Raw genomic sequence first — 18,275 nt, 5'->3', positions numbered from 1 at the left:
GATTTAAAAAAATTATAGGCAATAACTTATCCGGTGTATAATTATTATTATAATTAAAATATGAGTAACATGTACAATAATATATAATAGTTATTCTAAAAGATTTATCAAGAAAATTTCTCCACATATATTATTATTTTGGAAAATTTATGAGCAACAACTTATTGTCCTGTATATAATACAGTAGTTTTGAATTGTAAATATTAAATCTGATAAATTTGTTAAAAAGTGTTTGTATACTAATAAAAATCGATATAATATTTGATTTCATTCAACTATTTTTATACATAATTAAATATGTTTTTCAATACGTGGCGTATTCATTCATTTAACGACGTGATAACGCATTATTAAATTCATGTATAAAATAACTTTACACTAATAATGCTAAAAAATTAAACTCTTTATAATATGTGATGGAGAGAGTAAGTTATTTCTTCTTTTGTTTTATAAGAAGTTATTATATTTTTTAAATTTTTTGTGAATTATTATATTAATAAATTAGTTATAAAAAAAATCATTTGCATTCTCCAATTCCCTCATTCCACTGTCTAATGTTACCAAAAGAAAAAGAAAATAAATTGCACATAGTAGGAGGATTTGTCAACTATTAGATTAACAAAATGAGAGAAAACATAAGAGAATAATTGGAGAGGATCCAAATCCCTCAATACACACACATTTATCTCTAGCCGTGAACCACCAAACTACTTCCATCCAGTCACAACCAACCTTATTCAGGCGACCTTTAGGAAAAGATAATACATATTATTTAATAAAAAAAATATGTTTACTTTATAAATTGGAAATGTCTAAGTAATTAAAAAATGAAAAAGTTTAATCTGTATTCTTATGACTCATGTTAAGAGACTCAATATAAAAAAATTCTTAAAAATTATACATTCAATTTTTAAAAAGTCAAAATAGTATATATTTTTTTCAATATAAAATTTTTACTTGTAGTTTTTTTTTTTTTTTTTTTTTGCAGATTCCGCAAAAAGTAGTACTTTTGGAGTGGAAATTGGATATAGTAAGACTTGTGGAGTATTTTTTTTACTGTGCAACTCAAATGGGATAGAGGGCCTATGACATGACCAATCAAGCTTTGGTAACAAATGGTGTGTTATAATCTGTATGGCTGTGAATTTATCATCTATCTACAAATCACATCTCTCTTTCTTCTTTTTGGTTATATCTCAAATGGATTCAATGCATTCGATTTGATGTAGTCAGTGCATTAGAGTCGTCTGATTAACATCAAATAGTTTACATTTAACTTTCCGGTGTATAATACTCCCCTCGTCCCATAATATAAGTAAAAAGCGGTTAATAAAAGTGAATGTACTGTATTTGGTCTAAATCTTTAACCAAATACATCAAGTTTTTTGACTCATTTTTGCTTATATTTTGGGACAGAGTAAATAATTATTTTTAAAACATTATCAATTTGTCCTATATATAACATTAATTTTACGTAAAAAAAAATTGACAAAAAAACATTAATTTAAATATTGTAAGAGGTATATTTTGTCTAGAATATATTAATTAAATTTTTTTCTTGAGAAGTTTTTTTTTTAAGCAATTTCTTGAGAAGTTTTGCTCTCATTTAATTGTATTAAAAATTGGAAATTAACTCAATTGAATTTTGTTTTGGAGTCCATAGGCTAGATTTAATTTTATTTGAAGTCCATAGGATTCATTCTATTTTCTCTAACGTATTTTTTATTTCACAAATCCATAGCATTTGTTAATTTCTTTCTCTCTCTTCAAGAAAGAAGTTTTGAGAAGTTGTATTCCACAAACAAACCCTAGCCGCCGGCCACCAAATCCAATGCCTCCAACTTGATTTTGCTACCATCAAATCTCATCCTCTATCTTCCTATTCAACCTTCTTCTTTATCTTTCTCTTTTGTTTTGCTTTTTTGTTGTTGTTAGAGTGGTGCTTTCAATTTGTTTAGATCTAGATTTTGATCACCACACACCACCATTTAAAAAAACATCACTATAAAAAGGCTCTCCTCCTTCTCATCCACAAAATCCAGAACGAAAAATTAAGATCGGAATACATTTGCCAATAGCCACCGCGCCGGAAAATGTAGCCACCGCGCCGGAAAATGTAACCACCGAATCGGAATCGTGCTAGAAATTGTATCACTGTGCCAGAAACATACTTTCTTTCTTTTCTTTTTACATCTTTGTATGAGAGGTTTGCTTCTTTGTCTAAGCTCCTAGTTTAACAACAACAAAATCAGAGAAATTAAAGGAATATTTTTTGCTGGTAAAGTAATTTTTTTATATCTATGTTCATATCTATAAAGAAACACTCATATTTATTTAATTTAATTTCATGTTTAAAATTATTACTGCAAGGTCTTTTTAAAACAATATAGCAAGGTCATTTTCTAGTTTGAAACCTACCAAGCTCTTATTATTCCGCAACATTTTTTTTTAATTACTTAATAAATGTTAGTAGTTGTTTTCATTCACAAAATGTTATTTAAAAAATGTTCATAGAAAAACAATTACTTTAATGAAAGTCACAAACTCAACTTCTCTAGCTTTTTTCTTCTATTTGTTTTTAGATCCGTTAATTTGTATTTATTTATTAAAATCATTATTTTATTTTATTTTTGAAATCTTCTCTATCTTTTGCAAACAATTTTTGTCCAAATAAATTTGTTAGTACTTATTTTTATTCTTCATAACAGCAAGTTTAATTAAAATTTAAAAACAATATTGAACATCAATAAATATTAAGTTGTTTTTACCTAAATCAAACTTTCTTTCTTTTTTCCTCCTCATATTTATCTGTATCTGTATGTATCTGAAAAGAAAAAAAAAAATTGTTACATTGATTAGTGTAAAAGAAAATTTTGAATGAAAAATAAAATAATAAAAGTAGTATTAATAAGATGTGGTGCATATTTAATTTCAGTTTGTTGTCACACATTTTTAACTCATTTATCTTTATCTTTTACTTTTAACATACATACCTTACTCGTCTTCTTCTTCTTCTTCTTCATCTCACGATGAACACCTTTTATATTTATTTTCTTTTCTGCAAAACATATTTGAACAAAAAAAAAAAATCAAAAATCATGTTCTTGAAGAACTCATGATTCCAGCAGACATTTATAGCATTTTATGTTAGCATTTATAGTCTTAATACAATGATTAAAAACTTTTAAGTCAAACAAAGAAGATTAAGAGCATTTATAGCATTTATATGACTTTTTATTTATTTTTGGAGAACTTACCGTGTTAAAATCTTCTAAGCTCTTATTTATTTCCTGCAACAAATTTTTTTCCGAAAGTTGAAAGTTAGTAGTTAAAGAAAAAATATGTTTGTTAGTAGTTGTTTTTATTCTGTATAATCATTATGTAAATGAAAGTTGAAGAGAAAATATGTTTGTTAAACATGATATAAAAAATTAAAAATGTAGATGTACAAAGAAAATGTGAGTTTCGTTTTGGTACATACCTTCGTGAAGATTTTATTTTCTTTTATTCTTCTTTCTCTGCAAAATAAATGAGAAGAACAAACATTAGTAGCAAAAAAGAAATATGCAGAAGAAAAGAGAAAATGATAGAGAAGAGACAACATGAATATGTGTAGATTGAGAGAGAGAACACAAAATTGATTATTGATTATAATGAGAGAAAAAGAGGGAGAATGTGATATTTGAAATTTGAATCTTCTCAATATTGGACAATGTGAAACATATTTGTGAAATTCCCAAATTGGTCAAAGTTTTGCCCTTATAAATTCAAATTGTTAGTGTATTCAGTGAAGGACAAAATTGTCATAGACGAAAAAGGTGGCCCTTAGATGAATAAGAGAACTTTCATCAAAATAAGGCCATTTTACCCCTAATTGAAGGAGCAAACAAAAACGAAAAAAAATTAGACTTAAGGGCAAAAAGGGTTTTTAAAGATCATCTTACTTTCTTAGATTACTAGTAGATATTGGAAATATCATAAAAATGAGATTTGAAATTCTACTGTGAGGAGTCTCAATATGAAATTGAAAAGAATTTATAAAAATACTGAAATTAGTTATTCATTTATCAGTTATATTTTGCATTTCTACCAATTCAACTTCAAAAACTCCTGAATGTGACGTCCCAAAAGTAGGTGATTTACAATTGATTTTGACATTTTCCATGATTATGTTAGCCAGAATTTCCCACATCTCAACACTAGGAGCATCACAAGTTACAGTTTTATGTGAACTTATAACTTTTAAATATTATCTTATTTTTATCCTTATTATTTTCGTTTATCATTTCTTTATTTTTCCTAATATAATAACTATATTCACTAACATGTATTTTTATGTCATTTTATATGTATAACAACTAAATTTAACAAACATTTTAATTTTATTCCACTTAACAAACATTTTAATTTTATTCCACTGCTATTAGCTAAGTATCAACCATAAGCTATAAAATAGTTTTTACTAAGTTTGCCATCTTCTTGGCATGAAATTGAAATCAGAGACATTTCAAACGCTACTTCCTGCAAAATATTTTTTTGTTTATAACCCTCTGATTCCTAGAGGAAAAGATTCCTAGTAGTCCAGAGTTCGGTCGCGAGGTAAATAAAGTCTGACCAAAAAATTGTTTCACCCAAAAATCGAACCCGAATTCTCCAGAAATCCGTTCTTTTTGGTGAAGCTCATTAGAGCCCAATAACTTGGTTTCCTGCAAACTCATTCCATCTAATCTATATAAGAAAGTTAATTGTTCTGCATAAGTCTAAACTACTCTTGTTTAAGGTGATGCCATGTGTCCCAAGTGAGGGTAATTAATGTCCAAAAATTTGATGATTGAACTAAAAGTACACTCATTTTCAAATGAAACCAAGCCATGTGGGGCATTTGTGAGTGGGAAAGTGTTTTATCAAACTAGATTTTACATTGTAACCAAGCCACTAAGCCATTTATGTCTTTTTCAGTTTGAATTAAACTAAGTCATCTAAGCCACAAACACACGTGACCTCTTTTTGTTTCTCCCAATGTCTCGTCAAATTTCAAATTCAATTTTTCCCCCTCATCACTTATTCAAAATTCTATATACACTGAATAAATTTTAACTGATATATAAATTTTAACTATCGTATACAGATTATGTCAAAAAAAATATTATCGTATACGGGATAAATTATCACCGATAAAAAATTCAAAATAATTATCACATGTGACACAAGTTATAACTAATAAAAATTTCAAACAAACTGTGATATATATATATATATATATATATATATATATATATATATATATATATATATATATATATATATATATATATATATATATATATATATATATATATATATGAGATTTGCTATAACACACCCACCCATTTTTATGAAGGTGTGCATTAGCAACGTACACCTTAGGGTGTATTTAATCACTTTTTAGTTATTAGTTGCTAAAACACACCTTCTAAAAAATTAGTGGGTGTATTCTAGCAAATGCTTATAGGAGTTGCTAACGTACACCCACTTATTTTTTAGAAGGAGTGTTTTAGCAACATGCACCTCTAAAAAACAAGTGGGTGTACGTTAGCAAAACCCTATATATATATATATGGGACAAATTCTAATTGATAAAAATTTTAAAATAATTATCAAATGTGAGAAAGTTCTAACCAATTACAATTTTTTTTTAAAAAAACTATCTTATACGGAATAAGTTCTGACTTATATAAATTTCAAATAACTATCGTATACGAGATAATTTCTAACTGATAAAATTTTGATATAATTATCAAACATGAGACAAGTTCTAAATTATAAAAATTTCAAAAAAAAAACTTTTATACGAGATAAGTTCTAACTTATATAAATTTCAAATTAATTATCATCTACGGGACAAATTCTAACTTATAAAGATTTCAAAATAATTATCATATGTGAGACAAGTTCTAAATTATAAAAATTTCAAAAAACTTATTTTATACGGGATAAGTTCTAACTTATATAAATTCCAAATTAACTATCTATACAGGACAAATTCTAACTGATAAAAATTGAGAAATATTTATTAAATGTGAGACAAGTTATAAATTATAATTTTTTTTTTAAAAAGCTACTTTATACGGGATAATTTCGAACTTATATAAATTTAAAATTAGTTATCATATACAAGACAAATTCTAACTTATAAAAATTTCAAAAAACTTATTTTATGCGGGATACGTTCTAACTTTGTTTTTCAATGTTTTTTTGATTAACAAGAATGATGTAACTATTTAAAATCTTATGTCTTTTAGGTGCATGTTCAAAGTGAATTTTATATTTTTTCACAATTTTACACCATGTAACTATTTTTATCTTTAAAACTAATCAAAATTCATAATTAAGACTTTGCAAAAAATATATTTGTCTGTGTATTTCCAACAAAATTCTAAATACTTATTAATTGTATCTAAATTTTAAAAACATTTACCAAACTATAACTTAAAAAAGTACAGTCCATGACATCCCCCGCCAAACTATAACTTAAACATTTACCTAATTGTAACCTTACGACACGGGTCTATTACTAGTTTGCAGATGAATTACATACCTCCAACGAAACTACTGACCATGGTATCCCCCGCCAAACTATAACTTAAACATTTACCTAACTGTGACCATGGCATCTCCCGCCAAACTATAACTTAAACATTTACCTAATTGTAACGTTACGACAAGGGTCTATTACTAGTTTGCAGATGAATTACATACCTCCAAAGAAACTACAGACCATGGTATCCCCAGCCAAACTATAACTTAAACATTTACCTAACTGGGACCATGGCATCTCCCGCCAAACTATAACTTAAACATTTACCTAACTGTAACGTTACGACACGAGTCTATTAGTAGTTTGCAGATGAATTACATACCTCCAACGAAACTACAGACCATGGCATCCCCCGCCAAACTCGACGAAGATCAGGTTACTTTTTCTCTTCTTACACTTCAATTCTCTTTATTCTGCTTATTAATCTCAATCCGAGTATTTTTCAATTGGAAGAATCGTTTTCATCTTACTGGATTTTGCTTTGTGACCAGGTTGTGGTGGAACGTAAATTATCTGCCAGAGTTTTGACATTGAACAGACCCAAGCAATTGAATGCCCTCTCTTATTATATGGTACTATTTCAATATACATTTCGTTTCTTTTTTATGCATAGCTTACTTATTTCTCAGTTATTTTACTTTTGAGTAAGAAGTAACATATGATAAAAGGAAAATGGCATTACCGATTGTTAGTCGGTTCAACTGTGATCCGGAGGGGGCTGGAACCACTTGATGTCAGAACTGACCCTAGCTTTTTCCATATACCTGTCTGTACTCTTTAAAAAAATATAGTATTATACTATTTGTGAAGTTCCAATTCTCTTACTCTCTTTGTATTTTTCTTTTGTCTTCCTCTTATAGGTATCTAAGCTACTAGAAATATTTCATGACGACGAGGGAAATTCTGATGTTAAATTGGTTGTTGTTAAGGTCATTTCCATCTATTGATCACTTTCCATTTAATTTTTTTTGCATTTTGTTATTGCCTATATAGAAGAGAGAGAAAAATGTGCTAGCAATTGGAATAAGAATGAATCAACTGCTAAATCCGTTCTTGAATTTTTTTGCAAGAGCAAATTGGTGCCTGAAAGTAATCAACATGTTTGCAAGGAAATCTGAATAAATTAAAGACTCAGACTGAAAAGAAGCTTGATTTTCTAACTTTTGGCTACCTATATCAGGGAAATGGAAGGGCATTTTGTGCTGGTGGTGATGTTGCAGCCGTTGTTCGTGATGCGAGAGGAGGTATGCTATCTTTTTATTACTTATATCAGATAATATAACCATAATGCTCATTGCATTGATTTGCTGCTTCAAATGTAGGATTTAACTTAAATGCAAAATTAATTATTTGTTTTCCAATGGAATAGGTGATTGGAGGTTTGGTGCAATATTTTTGGGTACTCAATATAAATTGAATTATTTTATGGCAACATATAGTAAGCCTCAGGTAACTCTTTCTAATTGTACAAGCACTTTCCCTGTTTTGTGTTTGCACTCATGGCTCTAATAACACTATCGCATTTCCTTACACCTGTTTCCAAACATTTGCAGGTTTCTATTCTTAATGGCATTGTCATGGGAGGCGGCGCTGGTGCTTCTATGCATGGAAGATTTCGTGTCGTTACAGAGAATACAGTACGTTTTGTTGATATCATTATCATGTAATTAGTGTCTAGATACATTGCATAGTCTAACTAGATCAAAGAATTATATATTGCTAAGAGAAACCCTGTCAGCCTATTTATAATGCTGACTTATTTGCATTTCAGAACCCAAATCCCTAAGTTTTAATCGACTTATTTGCAGGTCTTTGCAATGCCAGAAACAGCTTTAGGATTATTTCCCGATGTAGGCGCCTCGTATTTCTTGTCTAGACTAGCTGGATTTTTTGGTATGAATGTTGTATCATAGATCTCTTTGAATTTAATTCATTATGACTGGTTTACTTGATAATAAGATTACTCAATTTTTCAATCTTTTCATGTTTTTGTCACTGATGTCTCCTGCATACTTTTGGTGTGTTCATTTTGTCAATTAGTTAACACACACACACACATGCATGTGCACATACAGAGTACCAGGGGGTGAGGGAGGGGAGAGGCTAAGATTCTTGAATTTTTCATGATGGTTTACTTTCTCTAGCATGGTTGGATTATGTATATCAAATACTGTTTCGTTGAATACTTTTGATCATGATTCCAACATCTTTTCAGCATTTGCAAACTTCTAATATGAAAAGTAAAATAACATTCCTGTCTCCTTTTCCTCCTTCCTATTGGAAAACAAATTGCAGGAGAATATGTTGGTCTCACAGGTGCTAGGTTGGATGCTGCAGAAATGCTTGCTTGTGGTCTTGCAACACATTATGTCCCTTCATGGGTATGCCTCATACTGCTATAGTTTTGTGCTCTTTCTGCATATTTGCATCTTTGGTAAATAAATACCTAAACTCCAATCCGAGTAAAAAAAAAAAGTGTACATGCACCGACCATTGGAAATGTAGTGCAGTGTTGAAAGATTGTTAACTAATGGTTTTCAGGCTTGGGATTTAAAAGTTTATCATGAAATGTGTATGGATAAGTATTCAGAAGTTAGAGATGCTTTTCATGTGTCCGAAAGTTAGTGTCACACTGTTTTACCTAAGGATTCTGGCAAGTGTTGGCCATTCAACTGCTGAATAAGGAGGTGACAGTTTGTGCCTACCTGAGGCGTTAACCTTCTATCTATTTCCAGGACGATATGTTGTTTAATTAAATTCCTAACAGTGATTGTAAGCATTAAAAGAGAGAAAGAGTAGAGAAACATGTTTCTTGCAATTTGAGTTTTTTTGAATGCTTAAGTATATGCATTTTAAAGCCATTTTCTGACTTCCCTTATTCTTAAAATAGAAATAAACTCTATCCAATCTGAAACCTCATCCAAGCTAGGTACATGGAGATTCATTTTAAACAAAGATGACATTATCCAAATTTAACTGTTTGACTTTCATCAGTTTTAATTGATCTTCCTTCAGAACTTTATTACATCATGTCTTTATGATGCATAATAATAATAATTCTTTCTCACGGACTAAGCTATTTATATGATTTATAAACTCTCTGGTTTGGGGTTTGTAATCTGTGTCCCTGTTTGATGCCATTTGCAATGAATGCACAGAAATTATCGGTATTGGAAGAATCATTATGCAAGGCGGAAACTAGTGATCCAGTTGTAGTATCTGCAATTATTGACAAGTACTCAGAGCAGCCTTCCCTTAAAGCGGATAGTGTTTATCACAGGTTGGTGCATATCTTCTATCTATATATAAATATATCATAAACGTATATAGCAAACGTCTGTTCAATTCCCCGCATCCTGTCATGGTAGAAGTTTTATAGTTCTAGGCTGGTGAATTTTGTATCCTTTAAATTCCCCGTTTCCTTTAATAACTTTATACAGATGGTGAATTTTGTCAATCTGGCTGTAGGGTTGGATGGTCATATGAAGTAGATCAGCTACAAGGATAAAATAATGTCGTTATGTCCCACCGTAAATCATGTATATAGATAACCTGTTTAAATATAAATCTTTCTAAGTGGTCGGACATGTGGTTTTTCCAGGTCTTACTCTACTTGTAATTATTGAGCTCCCCTCCGGTTGATCTACTCTCCTATGTAAAATTAAAAAATTTGGATGATCAGAGGAGTAGATATGAAAAGGCTACTTTGTGGTGTGTATTTTACAAGTATATAGTAACATGTGCCATACATGGGGTATGTATATATATGTGATTTATCAAAGCTCATGGTTGAAACTTGAAAGACTGCTACAGTTTTCAAGGATAAATTTTTGTTGATCTTTTTTGAGATGAATTCTTTTTTGTGCTGGTTCCTGTTCTTTGGTTTCTTGCAAGGGTATATCTTATCCATTGCTCTTGTACTTGTTTTCTTTAGTGATAACTTCTTTTATCTAGAAAAGCATCTAAATTAACTATGTAGAGCATGAGCTCTGTACGTTACTGAGAACTTGGAGCTTGTCGAGTGTTTGTTTGTTTTCGTAACTGTTCTTAAACTATTGAAACAGATCACACTATATATCAAGTATCTTTCTCCTTTATATTTTCTTATTGTGGCAACTCGTTGCAGGATGGATGTAATCAATAGGTGTTTCTCTAGGAAAACAGTGGAAGAAATATTGTCTTCTCTTGTAAGTTATGCTATTAAAATATCATATTGAATATATTCTTCAGCATTATCTATCAGTCATTTAGCAAACATAAATTTTGTTGTGCTGTTTTAGGAGACTGAAGCCACGAGTAAGGCAAATAGTTGGATTTCTTCAACTCTTGAAACCTTGAAGAAATCATCTCCAACAAGCCTTAAAGTCTTCCTTAGATTGGTACGTGTCAAGAAAGTATCGAATGTTACGTTTTAGGGAAGTGTAATATTTCGTTACAACAGCCTATTATACTACTTTTTATTGCCAGTATTAACGGCTGCATAGCCATTAACTATTTTTCTTACTCTCCTTTTCTTTTCACATCTTAAAATGTTTTTATATAAAAATCGCCGACCCTTCTCCATTCTCTAATTCTTCTTACTATTTTAATGACTGTTTCTTAGTTTTTATTCACTTTTTCAGATTAGAGAAGGAAGGCTCCTAGGTGTTGGTCAATGCCTTGTTCTTGAGTACAGAATTGTTTGCCATTTCCTACAAGGACACCACAGCAAGGATTTCTACGAGGTTTTCCGTTGATCCGTATACATGTTTCTATTTAGGTTATTTTGATTTCCATGCAATACTCACTGTTTATGCCTTACTACAGGGTTCTAGAGCTATACTGATAGATAAAGACAGGAAGCCAAAGGTGGTTGGTTAGCCATAATTAAAGACATAAATTAGCTATACTAACTTAGTAAATTAGTGATATGCACTATCAAAATTGTTTTACACTGACAGCCAATTACAACTCGGCAACACAACAAAAAATTCTGATGGACTGTCGGTGTAAAATAACTTTACACAGACAATGCATATATCCCTTAATCTTAGTATTAATGAAATTGTATTTCTTTGATTCTCATATTGATTATGTCTTTATCAGTGGGAGCCTTCCAAATTGGAGCTTGTGAGTGATCGCGACGTCGAGCATTACTTCTCTAAGGTTGATGCAGAAGGATGGAAAGATTTGGAGTTTCCCAAAAGGTTCAACAACTTACCTGCACATGCTATTTCAAAGCTTTAAGGCATCAATAATCTCATCTGTTGAGCCAAAAAGTGTAGAAACCAAGGAATAATCACAACATTAAATGGATTCTTGAAGGTTGAGTATAGCTTTGTGAATTGCCACCTTACAAGTTGATTATATATCACGGATTGATATAAAAAATAAACAAATAGTAAGATTAAATTAATTGGTACGTAACTGCATATAGTATGTGATGCAACATTTGAACATAAACTATTTATATATTCATTCACAATAATTGGAAATTGTCACTAGCTACTACTTGCACGTTTGGTATATACGGTGGCATGATTCTTTGGCATTACTACTTGCACGTTTGGATGTCATAATATTTAGTATTGAAAAAACTTACCTATATATGTATTTGTTACGTCGTTATTTTTTTTTTTCAAGCATGTTACGTCGTTATTATTGGCTTGTGATATGATCCATTAATTATTGGATCTGATGTATGTACTCTATTGATTATTGGAATGAATATTGTTATTTTTTTTAGTCAAAAAAAAAATAAAAAATGATCCATTAATTATTGAAAGAAAATTCAATTGCGTGAACATGATCGTTGTCGTATAATAAATGTTAAGGTTCTCCACCTTGTCACATTTCAACATAATTTTCTTCTTTCTCTGTTTTTTCTTATCCATTTTCCATCACGACAAGTTAAAAAAAAAGGAACAATGACGTTTTCTTTTCTTTATAATCTTTTTTATTTTGTGTTACTCTATGTTTCATAAGAGAACGAATCCTAGTAATTCATTATTTGGTCGAGATGTAAGTAAAACTTCACTAATAATTCTTTTGTCCAGAAATTGAATTCAAATTTTTTCGAACAATTTATTCTTTGATAAAACTCATTAATCACTTAAACTCAATAACTTAATTTATATATATATATATATATATATATATATATATATATATATGGGGAGGGATCAAATTACACCGGTGTAACATTTGAACAATGTTACACCGCTCAATAACGCTTTAACGAATACAAATTTTACAAAATCCACCGTTTGATTGAAAGTTTATATCATATAGATCATCTATATTAGAATTTATAAAAATCTAAAATCGTTTGATATGTTATTGAGATCGATCAAGATGAACGGTATTCAATAAAAACACATAAACCATTAATCTTGATTGGTCTAAATAACATACCAAACGATTTTAGATTTTTGTAAAAATTAATATGGATGATCTATACGATATAAGCTTTCAATCCAACGGTGGATTTTGTAAAATTTGTATTCGTTAAAGCGTTATTGAGCGGTGTAATATTACTCAAATGTTACACCGGTGTAATTTGATCCCTCCCAATATATATATATATATATATATATATATATATATATATATATATATATATATATAGTTTAGTAAATAAATGTGTGCATGATAGTATATTCTTTATTATGCCTTCCTAAGTTTGCTTCACCAACAATATAACTTCATCACGTGATTTGAATGTGTAATAAGTGTACTATATATATATATATGTCTCACTTTCTCGGATTGGTATTCATATTTGAGAATTATTATAGGAAAGTGCACATAAAAAAGGAAATTTTCAAGAAAATGACTTCAAATTCCAGCACTAGTCATAGCTACCCCATCAAAACGGTGGTCATTTTGGTTCAAGAGAACCGTTCCTTTGACCACATGTTGGGTTGGATGAAGTCCCTCAATCCGGAAATCGACGGTGTTACCGGCTCGGAGTCAAACCCAATTTCCACAAGTGATTCCAACTCAAACCGGGTTCAATTCAACGACCAATCAATCTATGTTGACCCAGACCCCGGTCACTCGATCCAAGACATTTATGAGCAAATTTTTGGAGAACCATGGAGTGAAGCCTCGGCAGCAAAGAAGTTGCCACCGAAGATGGAGGGCTTCGCTCAAAATGCAGCGAGACAAGAGAAACCAAAAGACGCCACAGTGCCAATGACGGAGGCAGTTATGAATGGGTTCAAACCAGATTCGGTGCCGATTTACAAGGAGTTAGTTAAAGAGTTTGCAGTTTGTGACCGTTGGTTCGCTTCCGTTCCTGCATCAACCCAACCGAATCGGCTCTATGTGCATTCCGCCACGTCACATGGGTTAAGTAGCAATGACACAAATAAGCTCATTGGAGGGTTACCTCAAAAAACCATATTTGATTCTTTGGACGAAAATGGATTCAATTTTGGGATTTATTATCAACAACCACCATCTACTCTTTTTTACAGGTTTGTTCATTTGATCATAGATTTAGGTATCTTAATTACTATATAATGTACGTTTTTCTCATTTAGGATATATTTCATTAATTAATCACTTTCAGGAGTCTTAGGAAGCTTAAATACATAGATAACTTTCATGAATATGGCTTAACATTCAAGAAGCATTGTGAAGAAGGGAAGCTACCAAACTACGTGGTGATAGAACAAAGATTTTTCGACTTGTTATCGATACCTGGAAATGACGATCATCCATCTCACGATGTTGGAGAAGGACAAAAATTCGTAAAAGAAGTGTATGAAGCACTAAGAGGTAGTCCACAATGGAATGAAATGTTGTTTGTGATTACATACGACGAACATGGAGGATTTTACGATCATGTGCCAACGCCGGTAGACGGAGTTCCTAGTCCAGATGACATTGTTGGTCCTGAGCCTTTCAAGTTTAAGTTTGATAGGCTTGGTGTAAGGGTTCCAACCATCTTTATTTCTCCATGGATTGAGCCAGGAAAAGGTAAGAATAAGATGCTTATATGCATGCAAACAAAAGCTAAGTTATTAATTATGTGCATAATTTAAAAGTTATTAATGCTAACTTTAGTTAAAATTTATACCATAACACAAATATTACATATATTAATCATAACATGGTTTTATTATACAGTGTTGCATGAACCTTCTGGACCATTCCCAACATCACAATATGAGCATTCATCTATACCAGCAACTGTTAAGAAGATATTCAATCTCCCAAATTTTTTGACAAAGAGAGATGCATGGGCAGGAACATTTGAGGGTCTTTTAACTCTAACCAAACCAAGAACTGATTGTCCAGGTAAAATATCAACATTTCTTCTTTGATTATATTGTACTTTTTTTTGTTTTCACCACCAGTATCCGGTCCACTGGACCGCCTAATCTGGTTCGGGGATCAATTACTGCATAAGTGATTCCAGCCCCCTCCTGATTGCAGTTGCGGAGAATCGAATTGTGGTCCTCGCTACCAAGTCCAGCGCGAATCACCACTGAACCAACTAACGATTGGTGATTATATTGTACTTTAGTGATTGTGATTTTGTTGGGACAAGTAGGGATGGCAATGGGTAGGGTAACAACCTTTGTCCCCGTCCCCATACCCTATGGGTACCTAAGTACCCATACCCGTACCCGTTACCCGCATTTTTGCTAAAAATAAATCGATCGATTATAAAATATCATATCGTGTTAATATAATTAATTTTTTTTTAAGATTTTAATATCGACTCATGAAAATTATAAACAAAAACTTTACCAATCTCATGTTAAAGTTCATTTCTTTATTAACATATTCACATTGTGTTTGTATTATATTATAAATAAATATTTTTATTGAAAATGTTTAATATGTTAATAGTTGTTGTATTTTTTTAAATTGATATACATATCTTATTATATAAAAATATATATAAAATAAATATATATACATTATGTGGGTATGGGGCGGGGTGGGTACTAAGGTACCCGTACCCGCACCCATACCCGTTCATTTTTGCGGGTAATTACCCATACCCGTGTCCGTACCCAAAATGCGGGTTTTTACCCTACCTGTTATGGGTAATTTTTGCGGGTGCCCACTGGGTATGGGTCAAATTGTCATCCCTAGGGACAAGAGGGGTAGAAAAAAAATCATTTAATGTAAGATAAGAAAAATAAAATCATATTTTATCTTATTATGTTCCAATGCATAATAAATTATTTAATGTGTATTTTTTTGATGAACTTAGAATGAATAGAACGTTGTTAGTTCGATTCTTGTTGGACAAACTCTTCTAAAGTGAACAACATTCGAGTTTTTAGTAATTAATATCAATTATTAATCAAAGGTTGATATTACGTGTACAAGAATAAATTTTTTAACCATCAATCGTGTTTCTTGACGATTTAAGTGACCATTGTGTAGAGAAATTGCCTGATCCGCTTAAACTAAGAGAGGCTGCTGCTAAAGAACAAGCTAAGTTGAGTGAATTACAGGAAGAATTGGTACTAATGGCAGCTACTCTAAATGGTGATCATAGAAAGAGTATATACCCGGACAAGTTAATCGAGTACATGTGTGTTACGGATGCAGTTAAATATGTCAAGGATGCATTCAATACATTTTTGAATGAGTGTGAGAAAGCAAAGCAAAATGGTGCTGATGGTTCTGAAATTGTTGATTGTGCTGAAACATGTAGTACACAACCAAATTCCAAAAGTTTCTTTCACAAGATGTTGTCTTGTATAACATGTGATCGATGAATAATTAACTTTGCACATCATGAAAGAAGTGTTGTTTCTGTCTGTATAATTGGCAACATTGTTAATGAAGCTATGCTGAATAAAAAGTTTGTTCATTTATATTTTTATATACGATACAAGTGTTGTGTTTTTTAAATACTGCGGCGCTGAATGCCTCACGTAGCCTCCTAGATGTCACACGTACTTACAGTCAAGATCACGCACGGAAGCCTCGCGTACACACCCAAACGCGTCACGTCTGAGGCAGGTGCTTCAAGTTCTCTAAGCCTGCCAGCGAGGCAGATTTATATTCGCCGGGCTAATTCAACTTTTATGTAACACATGATTTTTACATTGATTTCAAGGCATAACAGAACAATATCATTATACTCTTAATGAGTTTTGAATAAGTTCCAAATGTAACTAAAAATGCAGTGAGGTTCTTGTTTATCCAATCAACTTCAACTTTCATGGCTCCATTTCTAAAGTTGCTGCTCAGAATAATCAAAACCATTTTAATAGCTGACTTTTTAGAGAAAACTTTGTATTGCATTTGCTTGTTTTTGGGAGCATTTGGCCCCGCTAATATTATTGTTAATTTAAATGTTTTCACCCATATATTCACACAATGGAGAAATCTTTGTATTCCGATTCAAGTCCTGGCTCATGGTATATATATGTTCGTCAAAAAAACAAAAGTATATATATGTTTAGTCAAAAAAAAACAAAAGTATATATGTAAAAAAAAAATTCTAACATTAAAAATTAGAAAACATAAAATATTTCTTTATAGGTTACATTGGAAATGTTATTCGTATCTTCAAAGTCTTCGTCGATAATCAATTTTTTTAATCATTTTCTGGAAGTAACTCTTGAAAAGCAAAGAAACCGGGGAGCAAAAGCGGCAAGATATTCATGGACGACAACGAGATAAATGGGGAGGACCGGTGCCACACATACAATCATATGATATAATAGGTATACTTACTTCATCAAGATGAAATTCAACATAATAAGTTTGATATTTGATCCGACAATAATTAACGTATTTCTTCAAGTCAATTATTAGATTTGGATCCAATGGTGCTATGTGTTTAATTAATATAACAACAACAAAAACCATCAATGAATATAAAACAGCGCGAGAATGATTAGTTAGAACATATAAAAGATATATGAAAGCAATAAAAACATTTTAAACAACGTAGCGCAAGTTGAGTTTCTCTATTTTGATGATCTATATTGGCAATGAAAACAGAAAACACGCGAAACTTCATTTATATATTGATGTGTTTTTAATTAATGATTTTTTATTTAATAAAAAAATGAATATGTATAAAACGGAAAGAAAAAAAAAACGGGTTTTGTATAAAAAAGTTTAAAAAAATGCAGTAACATATTTGATTTTGTAGATGAAAAAAAATTGGTTTTTGTTTTTAGAAAAAAATAATAAAATGTATTAAGTTTAAAAAGTGTGCATTTAAATGATGTTGATTTTGTAGATAGAAAAAAAAATGGTTTTTGTTTTTAGAAAGAAAAATAAAATACATGCATGATTGCAATACATCATTTACAAATATATGATAGAAGAGATTAAAGATTAAAGATATCTATGAATTGCTTATTATGCTTGATTATTTACCATTAGTATGGTATGTCTGATTTTTTACCATTGATCCGATTTTTTTTAATTAATTTGATGAGATATAATCCTTTTCTATTTCATAAACTAAGCAAAAGAATTGATATATTTGATTTTTTTATTTAATTAATTTGATGAGGCGTAGTCTTTTAGGTAGCGTCTGACCTAACTTATTTTAGATTTTTTTTTTCTTCAAAAAAAAGTTGAGCCAAACAGTTTTTTTGAAAAGTACTTAATAAAAATTAAGATTTAAGGAATTTAGAAGAATGAGAACTGTTTTTTTTATTTGTGAATCTTTATTTACTCACTATTTTTTTTCGTGAATCAATTTTTTTTTCCGAGACTTGGT

The 18,275-nt window shown here is 30.7% G+C and overlaps 2 protein-coding genes and 1 long non-coding RNA gene across 3 annotated transcripts; 2 read left to right on the top strand and 1 right to left on the bottom strand.

Annotated features, from left to right (window-relative positions):
• Positions 1–1,643: 1,643 nt before the first annotated feature.
• On the bottom strand, positions 1,644–3,042 carry LOC123883246. Its single transcript, XR_006800137.1, has 3 exons — positions 2,994–3,042; positions 2,769–2,824; positions 1,644–2,228 (listed from the first exon to the last, which is right to left on the bottom strand). It is a non-coding gene; the product is annotated as an uncharacterized LOC123883246 (long non-coding RNA).
• Positions 3,043–6,697: 3,655 nt separating this feature from the next.
• Positions 6,698–12,346, top strand: LOC123883244 (3-hydroxyisobutyryl-CoA hydrolase 1-like). The gene is made up of 14 exons (XM_045931987.1): positions 6,698–6,952; positions 7,069–7,149; positions 7,438–7,506; positions 7,758–7,821; positions 7,947–8,026; positions 8,131–8,214; positions 8,386–8,470; positions 8,873–8,958; positions 9,736–9,857; positions 10,704–10,764; positions 10,858–10,956; positions 11,200–11,301; positions 11,384–11,425; positions 11,663–12,346. Exons 1-14 carry the CDS (start codon positions 6,887–6,889, stop codon positions 11,801–11,803), a joined length of 1,182 nt encoding a protein of 393 aa, XP_045787943.1. The 5' UTR covers positions 6,698–6,886; the 3' UTR covers positions 11,804–12,346.
• Positions 12,347–13,200: 854 nt separating this feature from the next.
• On the top strand, positions 13,201–16,414 carry LOC123883245 (non-specific phospholipase C4-like). The gene is made up of 4 exons (XM_045931988.1): positions 13,201–14,037; positions 14,133–14,542; positions 14,693–14,863; positions 15,968–16,414. Exons 1-4 carry the CDS (start codon positions 13,277–13,279, stop codon positions 16,303–16,305), a joined length of 1,680 nt encoding a protein of 559 aa, XP_045787944.1. The 5' UTR covers positions 13,201–13,276; the 3' UTR covers positions 16,306–16,414.
• The last annotated feature ends 1,861 nt before the right edge of the window (positions 16,415–18,275 follow it).

This window comes from Trifolium pratense, linkage group LG5 (assembly GCF_020283565.1).
Source record: "Trifolium pratense cultivar HEN17-A07 linkage group LG5, ARS_RC_1.1, whole genome shotgun sequence".
Lineage (NCBI taxonomy): Eukaryota > Viridiplantae > Streptophyta > Magnoliopsida > Fabales > Fabaceae > Trifolium > Trifolium pratense.
The sequence above is the reverse complement of the archived record's forward strand: the minus strand, read 5'-3'. Positions and strand labels throughout refer to the sequence as shown.